The 19,739-nt window shown below is 37.1% G+C and overlaps 1 protein-coding gene across 1 annotated transcript in view; it reads right to left on the bottom strand.

The window, feature by feature from the left end:
* The window catches only part of Myh15 (myosin heavy chain 15), a 123,272-nt gene that overhangs the window by 85,351 nt on the left and 18,182 nt on the right, over window positions 1-19,739 (bottom strand). The window contains exons 10-14 of the mRNA XM_006989993.3: window positions 14,201-14,304; window positions 12,534-12,672; window positions 8,550-8,668; window positions 4,890-5,039; window positions 3,869-4,039 (exon numbers count right to left, since the gene is read on the bottom strand). Coding sequence (XP_006990055.3) covers window positions 3,869-4,039; window positions 4,890-5,039; window positions 8,550-8,668; window positions 12,534-12,672; window positions 14,201-14,304 — 683 coding nt within the window. The remainder of the gene's footprint in view (window positions 1-3,868; window positions 4,040-4,889; window positions 5,040-8,549; window positions 8,669-12,533; window positions 12,673-14,200; window positions 14,305-19,739) is intronic.

Raw genomic sequence — 19,739 nt, 5'->3', positions numbered from 1 at the left:
TGGGTCAGAGATCCTTGTCTCAGCAACAGGGTGAGGAGGACAGAATCCAGACAAGTCATTGAACTTAGATTTATCTATTTAGTGAAAAACAGCCTTGGTTTAAAGACATCTTTCCAATTATAAAAGGAGTTCCATGAGTGGCAAGATGATGATTTTTAAGACTGTATTCTCTTAGTCTAAGTCCTCAGGAAATTTCTAGTAAGTAATTAATTGATAGGTTAACATTGATACATATTCCAACATGTAAAAATTTTAATTCTGGAACATAAGCCACATGGCTGGGGAACAATAGACAAACTGTAAAAAAGCATGAAGCTATGCATTAACAAAATTGCAGGAATACAAGATATAACTACATGCTAATATCAATTATTTCATACTAAAATAGCAAAATTAGCACAACTAAAGAACTACCCTTGGGAGACTGCAATATTTATTTAATGCTGAGATGTTACTAGGGTTTCAGATATTTTAGAATTTTTTTGGAATATTTGTTAAAATTGTCTTCTGATATGGAAAGCTGTTGTCTGACAGCATATCACTATATAGAAATCACCAAAACTTATCTCACTCCAAAAGCTAATCCATCCCTAGCCATGGTGCTATTGACATTATTAGCTATTGGAAGAGGGAGAGACAGTTTGCTCTAAGGGTGTATAGAGATGGGTTTTCCTTTGGGCCACCAGCTCCCAAAAAACAACATGGAGACATATTATTAATTTTGAAAGCTTGGCCTTAGCTTAGGTTTGTCCCACCAGCTCTTATAACTTAAATTAACTCATTTATATTAATCTACATTCCGCCACGTGGCATTACCTCTCTTTCATCTTGCACTTCCTGTTTCCTTTCTGGCTGGCTGGTGACTCTACCTTTCTTTTTCCCAGTCTCTCTATTCCCAGAAGTCCTGCCTAAACTCTTCCTGCTTAGCTATTGGCCATTCAGCACTTTATTAAACCAATCACAGTGACACATCTTCACACAGCGTACAAATATCCCACAACATTCAAGAATAGTTGAGCAGCACATATTGCTCTTGAAAGATTAAAGAAACAAAAAACACAAAGTTGAAAGTGGGGTGGGTAGAGAAGGAGGGTGAATCTGGGAGGAGCTGGATGAGGGGTAAATATGATCAAAACATATCATACAAAACTTTCAAAGAATTAATGAACAGGCAAGTAGGCAAATGTAAGAGAAAATGTAAATTCAGACCAAGTCAGGCATATGAGACTAATGATATGATCCACCATGTAACACATTTTACACTCAACATCTAGTATGGTGGTAAGAACTGAAGTGAATTTTCTCTTGAGGCCAATATAATTCTAAAAATTTATTCTAATCCCATGGAATAATGCTAGAGCTTTTAAAGATATAACGAAAAAGTAACAAGTTCTTAAATATAAAATTTTGGCTATTTGTCAAGAAATAACAGGGATAATCTCTTTAACAAAGGTTTAAACATAGCCACAAATATGTAATTGTATGATAATACTTTAGTAAGTAAATTAAGTTCGAACTAAAATATTTCAATAATAAAACAAGAGTGAGTTAATCCTATAATAGATTTATTCACAGCATTTATATGGAAGAAGCTCACTGTGAGCTTGGAGAAAGAAATGAATGGTTAAGCTTGATGTTAAAAATATATTAAAATTCAGTATGATTACATTTTTGTAATCTTAAAAACATGAAACTTTTTGAAAACCACTTTTTGAAGTCCAGCTAATTGCTTGACCTATAATACCAAACACAGGAAAGGGTAAATCAGAAATTTGTATTTTAAAAGATACTTTGATGTACTTTAAAATAACTGTAATATCATCCATTTATTTAATAAACCAATATTGAGCAACACCCTGTGGATAGTGTGGTTGGTTTGTGTTGTGGTGGAAAACACAGGACCCGGAAACCTTCTAGGAGGGGGAGGCCAGACAAGAGTCACAAAGGAATAAGGAAATATCCATTTTGTGCCCAGAATTGGCATAGGGTCCCATGATGGTTCTGAGGAACTAAAGCTGGGCCTGAGGTGGTCATAGACTACCCAGCTGATGGTGAAGCTAAACTCCCAAAGCAAGGACAAAGAAAGATCCTGTTTGTCTCCACATTGTGTTGCTTAACCCTCACAGCACAGAACTCATTACCTCAGGTTCACAGACGAAAGGCTCAAGTTGGTATAAATGGCAAGCATGGTTTACCTATCTCTGAAAACACAGGGGAATGAAATGGGAAGAAAAAGAAAATTCTTTCCCCCATAAATATGCCAAGTAAGTATGACACAATGTGGTTTCTATATATTGAGGTATTGTAGTTACTTTGAATTAAAAACTTCTCATGATTCATTCTGTATAAAGAATTAAGTTTTATCATTAATATAAACAATTTTCTCTATAGAACCCAAATCAATATACTGGATCTTTTCAAAACATTTTATTTTTCAAGAGCATTCTTGCTATTACTCTGACCTGAGTTCTTTGAAGTAGTTAAAGACTTATCTTTGCTTTCTATCACCTGGTCAATATTTTTTTCACATTTTATCAAACCAGTAGAAAATATAACAGGAAATTACAGCGGCATTGCTACTGTATAACATGGAAAACTCAAGGCTGGAATAAATGAAGCAATAACCTCAGGTCAAATAAAAGTCAATAGCATTGACCTTCCACAGAGTGAACAATCCCTATATCCCTTCTTTCTATTTGAAAATTGTGTCTCATTATAGGCAGTAGAAGCAAGTGTTAGAAGTGACAGTTCCCAAAAGTTAAACCTTACCCTTTGCTGAGCTGAAGCTCTGTTTTATTTCTAATCAGAAGATGGACACACACACACACAATTTACCACAAAACAGTTAGTTTATTACTATTATTTTAACAAGATAATAGTGATATCAGGAATCCATTTTTTTTATTCAACCTGCCCTCCCCATCAGGAAGTTCACTGACCAAACTAAAATCAATGTGATGTTTGTTCCTTTTAAGAATAATAGGATTTATTTTTGTCTAAAACCTTAGAAAAATAATCTGCATGAAACAGTAAAGGGTCAGTTACCCTACGTCCTTCCTGACAGTGTTGGTGAAATCAAATGTTAAGGAAACTAAAGGACTTTCAGAAAGGCAAAGGCTTTGGCCTGCTCAGACTTGTCTCCAAAATATACTTCAATACCTGATAAAACCAAGAAAATGCTCAGAGTTATTACCATGAGACAATGCTTGTTTTTATAGAAAAAAGCAGCAGAAAATAGAACACAAGACCTTCTACCAAACCCCATTAGTCCATCCCAGAACACAGAGCAGAGTAGGGGGCCTCACAAAATTCTGAAACCATATACTATAGCTGATTTGTTAATAAGCCACGGAATACTTTCACAAATTATTTAGAATAGCTGGTACTGGTTGAATTAAATGAACAAACAATGTTCTGCTAGGTACCAGCCCTAAGGATTTAGATCAGTTGTTTATCTGTATGCTAATTTGCCAAATTTTCTTAAACTTCCCCTGGTATGTGTGCTCATCATTAATTAGACAGGTGCTGCAGAGTTCACATTTTCAGTTCTGGTTTTCCCTTGAGAAAGACAGAGCTTGGCCATTTGATTTTCAACAAGTGCCCTTGCATTTTAACAATGGAGATCACACACAAGCTGCAAATGTGCAGACAGACTGTGTTACACATGATGGAGTAGGGAGGCTAACAGGAGAGTTTAGCTGGGATGCCACGGATCCTGCACACAAAGACCATCAGGAAAAGATGGACAGAGCCTTCCAGATACATTCCCCATCTGCTGGCAGAAGCTACATCCTGAGATGGATCAGCATAGAAAGCTGTGGTAGTTCATAAACAAAATGGACAAGGAGAATAAATATATATACCATACCTTCTCAACGAGATCTATGCAGGCTTGCAAATCCAGACCATAGTCAATGGATATCCAGTCAAGACCTTCTTTCTTGTATTCTTCTTGCTCCAGAATAAACATGTGCTGATTGAAAAACTGTTGCAACTTTTCATTGGTAAAATTAATGCAGAGTTGCTCAAGACTATTGTACTATGAATAGGTAGAAAGAGAATTAAAAATAAGGTAGAAATCCACTTGCAATAGTACATATTAATAAGAAATCATAATCATCATCACATGATGGCAAATATACCCAAGCAGTAACAGTGCTCAGCTAAGTTCCTGAGTCCTCCAGATATATCTACAAGCTAATGAGTATTGTAATGAAATAATACTCAATGGAATTATGATTCAAAAAGTCACAAAAGATCTCTATTTACTTTGATTCAAATATGGATTAAGAAATTAAATACAACACTAATTGTAGTAATAATAATTATTACTAATTGCAGCTCTTCTAATCAAAGTAGTCCTTAGATTTAGGTATAACGATTTCATTTATTTGTTTGGTTTTGTTTCCTTTTTTAAATTAAAATAGAATTATATCAACCTTCCCCCTCCCTTTCCTCCCTCCAACTTTTTCCATGCATCCCCACTCTCAAGTTGATAACCTCTTTTTCTTTAATTGTTACTGTTACGTGTGTGTGTGTGTGTGTGTGTGTGTGTGTGTGTGTGTGTGTGTGTATGCACAAATATATTCATACAGTCTGCTGAGTCTGGTTTTGTTGTGTGGATGTGTGGTTTCAGGGCTGACCACTCTGAATTGGATAACCTATAAGGGAGAGACTACTTCTCTTTCTCTGAGCACTCATTAGTTGCCTGTAGTTCATTGTCTAGGAATGGGTCCCTGCGAGATTCTCCCCCTGCCACATTCATTGATATTAGGTAAAATGATTCTCAACATGCTTTGATCATGTTTTCCCATGGTTACATTTCACAACCCAAATTTTCTAATCTCCTTGAAATAGTCGTTGATTTTACTCTTACCACGTATACTTACATCAAGTATTTCAAAACCAGTGATGTCAAGAACAGCTATGAAGAAGTGGCTTGAGAGCTTGGCATCCAGGACCTGGTTCATGCGTGCCACTAGCCACTTAAACAGCCTTTCGTAGATTGACTTAGACAGTGCACCAACAGCATAGGTTACCTAGAAATCATATTTAAATTTTTTCTTCATAAATATGTGGTGAGGTAGCTCAGTGTTGTAAGCTCTTGCTGCTCTTCCAGCCCTCAGGCCAGATAGTTCACAACTTCTTGTAACTCCAGTTCCAGGGGATCCAATACCTTCTTCTAGTCTCACACATGCTCACACCCACATACAGACTCATACGCATCAACAACAAAAGTAAATATTTAAAATGTTCCTTTTCTTTTAAAAAATGCTTTAATCCTGAGCATTGTCTATCTGCAAACACCTTCCTCTAGTCAAATCAGTATATGTTTATTAATCTTCTATGGTTTTAAAATTATGCTGAATATAATGAGGAAAAAAGAAAACAAGCAAGAAAGGGTTGGAGAAACAGAGGAAAGTAGAGTAGAAGAAAGTTAGCACAGTGCCTCCTTATCAAAAGTACAGGTGAACGAAATCATATTCCTATTAATATCCCAGGATATGGTTTTATGCTGTGCTAGAAAGACTTGTTCATTGTAGTACAAAGACCTGCTATCAGTATCAGCATCATCTGGAATGTTTAGAAGATGTCTGGACTCAGGCCAAACCCTAGATGTACTGATTCTGTATAGTAATACTATTCCCATTTACCCAGGCCTGTTACAAGAAAAATGCTCTTATGTCATCATGAAAACTCTCCTGCCCTTGGTACATGATGATATATCGCATTCCCCGTTTCATGTGTAAATTCTTAACTTGTCCTAGCAAGAAGCCTATTAATCCAGGTCACCAGTGGTCCTTTTTTCTTGATGTCTTCTCTTAGAAATGTGCCATCACTCACTCCCCTTCCCTCTTCTTGGCCTATAAATTCCTACTTGCCATGGCTGTATGTAGAGTTGAGTGCAAAGTCTCTTTCCTGTTGCATTATTTCCTATTACAACTGTCCTGAATAAAGTCTTTCTCACCATTTAATAAGTGTCAGGATATATCTTTCTTTTAATGCACTGTGTCCAATAAAGTTTTTAAACTATTAATATTGAATATTAAAATCTATAATCCCTACAACCTACTTTGCTGTTGCTGATGCTGCTGATTGATAAACTGCATGACCCTTAGCAGCTGACTCACTTTCCCCGGGATACAGTACTTCCATCCCAATAATGTTCTTGGAGGCTCTGTCTAGTCTTGACCTCCAACTCTTTATTATTTTTGTTCTCAGTGTGGTCATTGCCTTCCTGAATGAAGAATGGCCTCAGGGAAAATCATTCTGATGCAGATTCACCTGTCAGAGTAAGGCTAAGAAAATTCTTTTTACTGTTCCCAATTAGATGAGATAGTTTGCTTTTTAATGTTGAAAAATAACACATTAGCTTTCTTAACTAGTTCTATTGAAGGCTGTAGTTGCAAATTAATCCCCTGTAATGCACTAATTTAAGACTTGGATTATAAATTACAATCATCATACAGGCTCATTGGTTTTATAAGAAGAAAGACCCTATTCTATAGTCATGGCATATCACACATCCATGTTACAGTGAGTGTCTAAGAAACAATAACACTGACAAATACTTATGATATGACTCAACTTCCACCCACGTTGTACAGTTTTAGTACCTATAAAGCACCTGGTGGTTGCAGAGTACTGTGCTAGATGCTGGTGTACTAGAATGACTCAGGCATAATCCATGACCTTAAAGGTCACCAAGGGTACTTTAAATGTTTCCTCAAATAAAACATCATAAATATTCCTGGTGCAATTACTTCCAAATATTGTAAACTGAGAAAGAGATAAGCATTTCTATTGTGTGTGTGTGTGTGTGTGTGTGTGTGTGTGTGTGTGTGTGTGTGTGAGAGAGAGAGAGAGAGAGAGAGAGAGAGAGAGAGAGAGAGAGAGAGAGAGAGAGAGCGCTAGGCAAGTGTTCTACCACTGAGGTACATCCCCCAGAGGCACAAGTTAAACAGACATTTACAGAACCATCATCTTCACTACTAGACTTAAATTAAAGAAGGGATTGGTATGGACTGGAGAGGTGGCTCAGAGGTTAAGAGCACTGGCTGCTCTTCCAGAGGTTCTAAGTTCAATTCCCAGCAATCACATGGTGGCTCATAGCTATCTATAAGGAGATCTGGTGTTCTCTTCTGGCACACAGGCATACATGCAGACAGAACACTGTACATATAATAAATAAATAGATTTAAAAAAAAAAGAAGGCATTGGTAGTTCAAAGTAAATGAGACATTTGCCTCCCTTGTAAACTGTGCCATTGTTCATTGCCCTAATTTTCTCAGTGAGGCTCAAGGTAAATCCACAATGGTCAAGCCTGTTATGGCTTTCACATATCCAGTCCATCAACTATATGTAGTGGGTTTTTGTTATTGTGTTTGTTTTTTCTTTTTTGGGGGGAGGGGAGTAGAGACAGAATTTTATATAGCCCAAACTAGCCTCAAACTCATTCATCCAAAGATGACCTTGAATCCTGATTCTCCAGCTCCTGCTACCTGAATGCCTCCCATATGTCACCAAAACCTGGTGTGTGTGTGTGTGTGTGTGTGTGTGTGTGTGTGTGTGTGTGTGTGTGTCTGTGTCTGTGTCTGTGTTTATATTTTATGTGTGGCAGAGACAAAGTTATGACTTCACAGTACCATTTTCTCTTTCTAGAAAGACCATATTCATCACCTTTCCCATCGTGACAAGAAAATATGACAAATTCTCATCAGTGGATATAAATCAAAGTCTTAGCATCACTGTCCCAAGTTGAGGGAGAACTTCCCTTCACAAATGACTTTCTCTCCCTGTCCGCAATGTTACAGGCTGTGTGTCCCAGGTAGCATAAGCACACAACACAAGAATGCTGTATAATAAGTACTGGATTTGGTTTGAGTAAGAGAACAAATACTTTGCTACCACTGAGATTTTGGTGTATATGTGTTGCTGCCCTATGGCCTGTATCACACTGATTAATATACATAGCAGACATAAATTATTCTGAAATGTACTGGTAAACTTAAATTATCTTAGTATCCAGCAACCATGGACATATTTGCTGCATACAGAAAAGTCTGAAGGTCAGGCATCCCAAACATTTGTCATTTATATCAAACTAAATCAACATAGCTTTCTGCATTTTATGTCTGTTTTCAATTTCTTGTTCCTTCAAATCCTATCTTCAACACACATACTGAAACCTATTCTCCACTAATGTAACCCCATGTCAGTTATGCTAAGGAAGCTAGTACATAAAGGGATATCAGTTCTCCAAGATAATTCACTTCAATCCTCTACAGTTCTGAAATTTTCTTAGCTGGACAACCAAGGTATAGATCACAAGTGAAGTGTTACCTAAGGGAGAATTGTCAAAATATTCAGCGTAGTCCCTTACTACTATAATGTCTTTCATAATAACATAAGAAATACCTCAGTAGCTCTCTTTACTGCTTTCATAAAAATTATCATTAACATTGTCAGGTGTTGAAAACACATAAATATGACATGTATGAAATAATTGCATGATCACACAATGACAGTTCCCCCAAATGTTACCTTACCTGTTGTACATTTTGACTTCTGGTAACATACTCATTACCAACTTTGATTCTAGGATAGATCAGGCTCTTTACCAACTCAGAAGAGTTAATGCCCATGAGAGAAGCAGCTTTATCAGCATCTGATCACACAAGAAAGGAAGAATGTCAAGAAGCAGGGAAGGAAAAGAGGAAAAGATGGTGGAGAATACTGTGGAAATCATTTTATTGTAGCCAAACACACTGCCTAGAGGATAGAAGGGCTGTATGTTTCAATCAATGTAAAAATATAGATTACAGCTTTAAAATAGATGGTTGAATGCTAAATGAAATAATCTACTTCTTACAGATACAAACCAAACCACATTGAAACAACCCTTAATGGTCCCTTAGAGTGGCTCTCATTGAAAGGTAATAACAGGTTTTGGTGCAGATGTTGACATTCATAGTTGGCATGGTCATTACAGAAAACAGTCTGACAATTTCTTAGAGGTTAAACACAGAGTCACTGTAGGACCTACCAATTTCACTCTTGCATATGAATCTAGGAGAAACAAAGACATTTATACAAAAAGAAGTACATAGTATTTCTAGTAATATTATCATAGTAGTCAAAACATAGAAAAAATGCCCATAACTAATAATAAAAATAACAAGACAGGATATGCTTATATACTGGAAATGAAATGAAAAAGAAATGAAGATTGACACAGTCTGTGACAGGGCTTCCCTCACAAAGGCTTGAGGAAGATGATTGGGAGTTGTAAGAACTATATGAACCTACCATGGACAATGGTGAAATTGGGTTTTTAAAAATAGTACTATGTTTATAGAAATTTAAGAAGATCAGATGGGCACTTATGCATAGAAGTGTACTTCTCATTTTTGTTTAAATTTTTAATGCAAGTGAAATAATTCATATTTATGTGTGTTAGTATTGTATTTTTTTTCTTTTTTGCTCTCTGCTCTTCCTTCTCATTAAAAAAGTGAAGTGTTAGCCGGGCGGTGGTGGCACACGCCTTTAATCCCAGCACTTGGGAGGCAGAGGCAGGCGGATCTCTGTGAGTTCGAGGCCAGCCTGGGCTACCAAGTGAGTTCCAGGAAAGGCGCAAAGCTACATAGAGAAACCCTGTCTCGAAAAACCAAAAAAAAAAAAAAAAGGTGAAGTGTACATGTGATGTATAGTGTAAATCTTTGGAATAAATCCAAGGTGCGTCTTTGGATACTCAGTGCTCTCTGAAATGGTTAAAAAGTAACCCTAGAATAATAGGTATTATTTTGTTTTTAACCTTTAAGGTACGATGACATACTAAGAACTTGAATTAATCTTATTTATGGATAAAATAAATTTAGAGATAGTCTTTAGCATTGGGGAAAACATGCACAAAGCTTATCTTTAGGTAGAAAGTGTTTTTGCAGTCCTGAGACAGGTACAGGTGGGGAGGATGAAGACACCTGGCAAGAACTTAAAAATGCATTACCTGAAAGTGAGGATGGGATTACTTATTTCCAATATCACTGTTTTCTCATCTATTAGTAAATATGCCTGGCTTCTATAACAAAAACAACTCTTCAAAAACATGAAAATGTCATAATAAAACCTAGAATTGTATCAATTAATACATCCAGATAAATAATGATACTTAAAATAAAACAAAATAGAAGAGACAAAAGCAGCTTTTCCCTTACTAGGCTCTATGGCACACAGTCCCAATTTCTTGGAAGGCTCAAACAGGAGGACTCTTGAGCCATGAGTTAAAATTTAACCAGAGTTATGTGGTAAGAATCCAATCTCAGAAACTAATAACCATAACAACAACTACCTCTTTGTCTCAAAGCATAGGGAAAGCAACAGAGCAAAAGAAGTTCATATGAAAGCATATGTGCTATGATATATGAAGATCTATAATCTTCATATCCTTTTACTCTGTTTCATCTATACCTGTGTTCAAAAGCTATCATTTCTGAGGGGACCACCTGATCAGTATATCTACCCCAAACCCATTTGTATTCTCATATACCTTATCCTTTCATGCTGTTGTGTTTTCACTGAATTACCAGTTGATACATATTTGTTTGACATAGATCTCTCAGAGCCAGGATGATCTCTTGTTCCCATGTATCCTTGAGAATAAAAATATACCTGGTACTGGGTTAAACAATAAAAGGAACCCAACCCAGTCACAGAATGAAAAGAGATCCTTAGCAGACATTTCTAAGAAAAAGATATACAAATGTCAAATACACATACAAAATGATGCTCAACATCATTAATCAGGAGGTAAATGCAAACCAAAACTATAGTGAGATACTACTATATGTCTACCAGAGAATGGTTACTATAAAAACAAAAGCAAGACGAGTGCTGGCCCAGATTTGAATGGGAACTTTCATGTTTTGTGTATGGCATTATAAAACGGTGCAGCCACTGTGGAAACCATTTGACTGCTCCTCAAAACTACAGCATAGAATTACCATTTAATCCAGTAATTCTGCTTATGGATAGATACACAAAAGAATTAAATGCAGGGAATGAAACTGATACTCTTATACTAGCATTCATTCAGAACAGCTGAATAGTGGAAGCAACCCAAATGTACATCAACTGATGAATGGATAAACAAGATAATATAAATACATACAACTGAATATTAATAAACCTTTAGAAGGAATGAAATTCTGATACATATTACAATACATAGCAAGCTTGAAGATATGGTTCTTAGTGAAATAAACCAGATACAAACATAAATGTTAGGTGGTTCCATTTACATGAAATACCTAGACTAGTCAAATTCGTGGAGCTAGAAAATGCAACTATGGTTTTCAGGGGCTGAGAATAAAGGAAGAAAAGCTTAACATGATTCAGTTTTCAATAAATAAAAAATTCTGGAGTCAGACAAGAACAATATGAATGTACTTAATTTCAGAGAGATACACACTTCTAGCTAAAGTAAGCAATTTTCACATAAATATTATCACAATTAAAATATAAAACTAAAACTTCTGTCCATTGAAATAATTAAATGGATATAGTTACTCTTTTACATGGACTTTTAAATTAAATGCAATCATTGCAATAGCTATTCTATCTTTTTTTTATAATTGTGATTTCCCACTTTTACAGAGAGATGACTGATTATAATAATGTCTACCATGTTTTTGTAATCAATTAAGAACATTGTTTTCACAGTATTTTTATTTACTCTTTGGAATTTTCATACCTGTATATATTTTGATCTTATTAATCTCCCTCCAAGTCCATTGAGACTCAAAGACCCATTTCCCTCTTTTTTATTTTCATTATTATTAAAATACCCCAAGTCCACTTTACTTACTAGGAGCTGCATCTCCAAAGAAAAGGGAGTCTCCTTCCCTCAGAAACCATCAACTGTCAATGACCCTCACTAAGGGCAGGGCCTCAGGAGCCCCTTTCTTGTTCATGCTGGAATTCTGACTTTTTATTTTAATGGAAAAAAATAACAGAACTTGAAGCCTCATACTTTTGACAGGATGGAGTCAGTTTCCCTTTGGACTTTCAAGCATCTTTGTTTAAACCATCCCCACTTATACCATTTGATACATTTTGTGGAAATTTGCTCCAGTCATTTTCTTAATAGTCCATTAGCTAAAAGTATATTTCACAAAAGCCCTAAAAAAATCCACTGACATTACCAGTAATTAACTGAGAAATGCTTCTTATTCTATGAGAAGAAGATACTATAGAATGTTGATTGAGATAACACTTTCTAGCAACAATAATAAAGGGCTGGGTACAGGGTATAGAAGGCTTGTCTAGTAGGGATGAAGCCCCAAATTCAAGCCTCAGCATGAAAAAAACAAATAAATAACAGTAATTAAGGAAAAATGGTGATGATTATTTTCAACATTCTCTGAAAAATAAAAAACAAAAACAAGACATCCAGTGCATGCAGGGAAAAGAAGGCAGACCAGGAAGCAGAGGTCTGAACAGAATTAAGAGCTGTGTCTTTGTAAAGGAAGCCTTACTTTCTGTGCCATCCGCCTCCAGTTGCTCTTCTCTGGGATTCTGTCTAAATTTCAGGTTCCCCATGTGCATGATGGCTCCAATGACCTTATAGCACCCAAACTTCTCATCAGGAAGAAATCCCAAGATGTCTATGGCTTTCTGTAAGAAGAGAAACAGGTGGCTAGCTGTGTCTTCTTTTTCCTGATGGCTCCAGTAGGTACCTCACCCTACTGTATGTCACATGTCACACCAGGTTGTGGGCTCCAGCAATAAGAGACAGAGCACTGTGGGCCTTGAGTGATAGCTGGGCTCAAAGAAACACAAATAGGTCTTGTTGGCGCTTGGCCACCAGCAGTCTGCTCAGTCCTTTAGAAGGGAATTATGGTGTCTTGAATTCTTTAGCGTCCAGTGGCTTCAGAAATTTCCGTCAGCACCCTTTTTCTCTCTCTTCCCTTCCAGGAACAGGTCCACTAACTGGCTACAGGAAGTTCATTATTTTGTCTTGCATGATTATGGAAATTATCCCTGAATCTGCTGGGTGGCATGTCCTAAATGTTCAACTGGTCTTTTTCCAGAGCCTGCTAATTTTAGAAATTGGTGAAAGGGGGTGTTAAGAAAAGAACATCTGTTGCTAAGGAAAACTCTGTTTTGTACTAAGCACCCATTTCAGTAACTGTCTGTGACCTGATTTCGTCAAATGGTTAATTGGACAACCCTGACTCCTCACCCCCTCCTCAGATGTGTGACTATTGTAAAATGATTAACCACTTGCTCTGGCTTATGTAACCTTGATTATCTCTGTGTATGGGGGGAGTGAGGCAGTTCCTCACATATCTGTAAATAGTGCAAAAAAAAAAAATGAAGAAACTGTGAACTTTGCCTTTAAAAGACCTCCTCCCCTTTAAGCTGGGCCTCAGTCCCAAATACAACCATGGGGACTGAGGACAGCTGCAGCTTAATTAAAATTCAGCTAATTACAACTGGATAGAGTTCAGGTGGTCTCTAGGTATTTTCTAACCCTGTAACAATGTCACCACATCACTGCATCCTACGACTACTGTATGTGGTCTCAGAAGAATGTAGTCATTATAGTAACTAATTTAGAATGCTTTTAAAGACAAGGGTGGAGGAGTCTATATCCTTTTTCAATAACTTCATCTATAGGAATGTAAAACTGAGTGAATATAATACACAAAAAGAGTACTAACCTTCTAAGACATTCAGAGTAAAGAGAGGCAAAGGTCTTGGGATTTCACAACAGGAGAATAGTTCAGTAAGCAATAGGACAAATGCCTGACAAAATTATTTTTGACTTTCCACTTCAAATGCTTATAAAATGAAATTGAAAAATCGAACTCTGGACCACATGATCTTGCAGTATAATTATAAATAAACAACAATACCAAAGCAACCCCATATAGATAGAAACAGAGTAAAGACCTTAGAGATACACAGTAACTACAACAGTTTGCTATTAAGTTGAAAATTCTGTCTACTTTTCTACAGCTATAATGCCCCTCTATTGAAAATATGTCCTGTTACTATTGGTAAACTTTGGGGAGAAGCAGCCTCCATCATCAAGGGGAGCAATGTCAGGTCTCCAGACCTCAAGATGAGGTATTAGGATGTTGGTTTTCATTGCTCATTGCCTTCACAAGTGTTAACTTCTACAACTACCAAGCCTTACTTCTGTGGCCAGAAATTCTCCAGCATCATCGAAGCTCTCCACAGCAACCACTCCACAGGAGCAAATGTGAAAGTCAGAGGGATTTGTGGACACCAGGAGCATGTCTATAATGGAAAGATTCTGGTCAGACAGCTTAGAGAAATAAATGTACAACACCTGAGGAGGCAATTGGCCAAAATTCAGGTTACTCTTACAGTCCATGGGATACTTGTAAACAAGCCATAATCAATTCTATATTCTAGACCCAAACATCTGCAATCAATAGTTTCCCCAGTTAACTTGTCAGTCATGTGTCAAGGCCTCCCAAGAGAGCACCAGGCTGGCCAAATCCAAAAGCAGGCCCAATTGCAGCAGCACAAAGTGGTGGTGGTTGGCAGGAGATTGTAGATGATGTGCACACTTGGCCTACATTTGTGACAGAGGGTCAGAGGGTAAAAATGCTCTGTGAAATTGTAAGGATAACATACCCGAGTTTCTTGGCTAGGAAACAACCAGTTCTCTGGGGTCAGCACCCAGAGAACGCTAGCCACTTAGTCCTGTCACTTCAAATCCTCACTCACGGGAGGCTGAGTCCTTCATTCAAGGGGTCCATCAATCAGATACAGTGTGACCACTGAATGGCTGATGGGTTTATGAGTCCTGACATGTTTTATTTTGTTGGGAAACATAATGCAGGACAAAGCTAAGACAGCTGTCAACATGGCAGACTGCTGCCTAACACTCGACCTCAGCGAAGTTTTTATTTTTATTTTTTAAGTCTGGTCTTATCTTTCTGCTTATTACCCCTTGAAGAGAAGATCTGCTTTATAGAAATGCAAATCTCTGAGACAAAGAAACTGGCTTACAGGAATGCTCATAGGAACTCTACGTGGAAGCATGCTGAATGTTGAATGTGTTAATAAAACTGTCATTTATCTATAGATTAAGTTATTATTCATCAAATAAAGAAAGAAACTGGAACATTAAAGAGTCTCAAAATAACTATGCTGGCTGAATTCAGCCAGACCAAAAGAACATGTAGTGTATGATGATTATGTATTATAAAATTATAGAAAATGCAACCTAATTATCATGCTTACAGATGGATGGGGGTAGAAGGGCTTCAACAATGAAAGGGGAAAGGAAAGAGCAACTGTAAAAGACCCTGTGGAGTATTTTTCAAAGGCTGTATGTGGTACTTGTGGAAATGGCTTCTTACATATACATACAAACAAATATAGTTATATATATACCAATAGCAACTGTGTATTTCAAACATTCAGTTAACTGTAGATGTATGATTCTCCTTTAAAGCTACTTTTGTTTTAAGCCTAGCCTTTTATGGATGAGCCATGCTTCCAGCCCTCATGAAAGCCATTTTATAAAAATTTAAAAATAAAATGAAAGTTTCATATTTTTAAATTTTTATAAAGTAACTCAAAGCAAATCAACTTCCTCCCTAGGCCACACAACTGCCAGCTTCCCACCAGGCTTTCCTAGGCTGTATGCCTCTGGGTAGACTCTTCTCCTTACTCATCCTAAAGTTACCCAGCTACCAGGCTTTCCTGGGGCTGTATGCCTCTGGGTAGGCTCTCTTCCTTATTCGTTCTAAAGTTACTCATGTACCAGGCTTTCCTGGGGCTGTATGCCTCTGGGTAGGCTCTCTTCCTTATTCGTTCTAAAGTTACCCATGTACCCGGCTTTCCTAGGGCTGTATGCCTCTGGGTATGCTCTTCTCCTTAGTCATTCTAAAGTCACCCAGAGGCCTGCCTACCTTTGACAGAATCTATACAGGCTGCAGTGCCAGGCAGAACGTTCACTTCATGCTTCCTAAGCTGCCCAACACCTTCCAGATTTTCCCAGGATCCAATTCTGAAGCTGCTGCTAGGTAAGGCTTCTTCTTTGTACCTAGAACATCCCCAAACCCTGCCTGCTTTCCCCTGAACTAGCATAGGCACGGATACCACACAGGGCACTCTCCTCCATAGGGTGCCCAAAATCCCACCTGCCTTTACTCAGACTCTCCAGATTCTCCAGGTGGCATGAACTCTACCTGTGGCTAAACCTCTGTAAGAGACCCAACTCATTTTCACCCTAGGCTTTGCTCCTCCTTTCTGGGACCCTCTCAAGGCACCCAGACCATACTTCTGGCCAAACTCAGGAAGAGAACTAGCCCCCTCAGTGCCACCCCTCACCATGCTCCCAAGGGTCCACATGGCTCTTCCTTCTCAGGATACTCTCCAATGGCTCACACCACTTAACAAGAGACCAATTACCATTGGATCTACCTATCAGGACTAGCCTACTGCCACTCCACCGGGAGACTTTAACCTAGTAAATGAAAAACTCATTAAAAGACACAACTAATAATAACCTAACCCAGATGACAAGTTCCCACTGCAAAAACACAGCAATAATAATTTTTGAAAAGTCAAAGTGTCTCTCTCCCAAGCTATAAATACAGTAATAATTGTCCCCAATGAGAACAACTGAGAAAAAAACTTAAGACACAAAATACAAAAGAATGATTACCAATGTTTTCAAAGAGTTCAAGGAATTCAAAGAGGACATCAATAAACACCTGAAATAACTTTAAAAAGACATGAATAAACTCCTGACTGAAGTTCAAGAAAATGCAAGAGATAGAAATACTAAAGATAGTGGAGAAAATTCAAACTGAAATGAATCTGGAAATTATCATCAATAATATGATCAAAAATCATCAATAAGTATAAAAATATTCAACTGAAGTGCCAGCAACTGAACAAGTGAAATAAAAGATAAAAATATTAGAGCTTGAAAACAAGGGTACAGAACTTATAGCATTTAATCAAGAGCGCTGATAAGTTTCTAAAACTTATAAATGGAATATTCAGAATCTTTAGAACACCATGATAAAAAACTAAAGAAATGAATTTGTATACATAAAAGAAAACAAATTCCAGTAAACTATATATTTGGCCACAAAGTAAGTATCAATAGATACAAAAAAAATTTGAACTAACCCCCTGTATCCTATCAGACCACCATGGATTAAAGCTGGATATCAACAACAGAAACAACAGAAAGTCTACAAACTCATGGAAGCTGAACAATTCTCTACTGAGTTACCACTGGTGCTGGTGGCCATGCCAGAGGAGTAGCAGATGGCAACTGACTTCAGGTTATCAGCCCACCAGGACACAAAACCCTGATGGATGAATCTCAGATAGACAAGGGCCTCAGAGCCTCAGCCCCAGAATGTTTCTTGCTACCATTGTGTCTTTGCAGATTTGGCACAGCCATTTTTTTTTCTGGTATCTGGCATGGTGTGAGTGGGCATGGGGAAATCCCCACTGCTCTTAATGCTCTTGGAAATATCCCATTGTACTGGGCATTTTTGCCTGTGGACTATTATGAAGATGGTTTCTCCTAAGCTGTACTGTTTAATCGAAGCAATGATTTTATACAACAATAGTGTTAGTTTAAATAGAATTTTGATGATTGGGGGTCTTTAATAAATATAATAAGGGATTATGATAGAGGTTAGATTAGTGGGAAAATTAACATAGGTAAAGGAGGGATAAAATGTTGCCCCTGCCTCTGATTAAGCAGAGGCTACAGAGGATAAAAAAAAATAAAATAAAACAAGGAGTTGTCACATAGCTAGAATATATGAGTTTCTATTGAGGAACCATATAAACTATGGCTTAGGTTAATGATTAAGAAAAACAATTTAGTCCCAGTAGCCCAGATAGCTTAAATTCGTTTAACCTTAATGTTGGGGAATGTGTTCACAGGTTTTGGAGTACAGCATTGCTGAAACAAAGCTTTGAAAATAACTAAAGTTAGACTAAGATGCTTTTGTCAAAAAGCTTTGATGTGAAAAACCCAGGAAGACAATCTGAAGTTTTAGAAAGGCACACAGCTGAGTAAGGGATTCATTAAGGTCAGAGAACAAAAACAAAGCAGCCCAGTCATCATTAGCTGATGTGCCTTTTTTGCTAAGATGGGTTGGTGACCAAAGGTGATGATTAATTCCTTGTGCCCATTACTACCCTCAGCTTCCTGATATTAAAAAACTGTTGATGAGTAGGTATGCACTCTGAGGATTTGAAATAGAACTGACTGGTTCTTTTTCACATATAAAAGTTTAGATTTGTGATTCTTCAAAGATATCTTATAAGATCACTTTTCAAAATAAATAATAAAGTGATTGATTCTTTCTATGTAACTGCAAAATGCAGCCTGACAGTAAAAGAACTGGATAAGAAAAATACCTTGTTTTCTTATACTCTGTTAAGCTATAACAAGTTGCTTGGGTATGAATGTACATGGGTTCTTGGGACAGCTTGTTTTTCACCTGTAAAATGTAAAATGTTTAATCATGTAAGGGATATAAAAAACATGCTGGTTTCACCTGTATTCATTGTAATCATTCACTTGAAAAATAGAATGTGACCACATTGTAATTTTTATATTACTTGAAAGATTCTACTGGAGTATACAAGCTCTAAGGGAAAAAATAAAGTTAGGAAAGCATCAAGAATGAGAGAAGGAAAACACCAGGAAAGATGTAGAGGAAAAATTAAGGAGAAGAATAAAAAAGAAGTCAGAAGGAAATCATCAAGAATGTATGTATCTTTTTCCTTACTCCCTCAGAAAAGTCCTCGTTTACTGACTCCATTGGATCCCCGTAAAGCACTATAATGCTGGAGGCTGGTCCTCACAGCAGTGGTACACTGTGTCAAGGCAGAAATAAAGAAAAAAGTTAAAGACTTCCTAGAATTCAATGAAAATAAATGTATAACATATCCAAAGTTATGGGACACAATGAAAGTGGTGCTAAGGGAAAAGTTCATAGCACTAAGTGCCTTCTTGAAGAATTTAGAGAGATCTTATACTAATGACTAAACAGCATACCTAAAAGCTCTAGAACAAGAAGCAGACATACTTAAGAGGAGTAGATGGCAGGAAATAATCAAGCTGAGGGCTGAAATCATTAAAATAGAAACAAAGAGAACAATAGAAAGAATCATATTACAGAGTCGGTTCTTCAAGAAAACCAACAAAATAGATAAACCCTTATCCAAACTAACTAAAAGAGAATATCCAAATTAGTAAAATCAGAAATAAAAAGGGGGACATAACAATAGACTCCGAGGAAATCTAGAGAACCATTAGGTCATACTTCAAAAACTGTACTCCACAAAATTGGAAAATCTAAGAGAAATGGACCAATTTTTTGATAGATACCATTTACTAAAGTTAAATTAAGACAAGGTGAATGATTTAAATAGACCTATAACCCCCAAGGAAATAGAAGCTGCCATTAAAAGCCTCCTAGCCAAAAACGGCCCAGGGCCAGATAGGTTTGGAACAGAATCCTACCAGACTTTCAAAGAAGAACTAACACCAATACTTCTCAAATTATTCCACAAAATAGAAACAGAAGGAACATTGCCAAATTCTTTCGATGAGGCCACAGTCACCCTGATATGAAAATGCAAGATGCAACAAAGAAAGAGAATTACAAACCAATCTCTCTTAGGAACATTGATTAAAAATCCACAGATTGATA

Source organism: Peromyscus maniculatus, chromosome 12 (assembly GCF_049852395.1).
Source record: "Peromyscus maniculatus bairdii isolate BWxNUB_F1_BW_parent chromosome 12, HU_Pman_BW_mat_3.1, whole genome shotgun sequence".
Taxonomy (NCBI): domain Eukaryota; kingdom Metazoa; phylum Chordata; class Mammalia; order Rodentia; family Cricetidae; genus Peromyscus; species Peromyscus maniculatus.
This window is presented reverse-complemented; position numbering and strand designations above follow the sequence as displayed.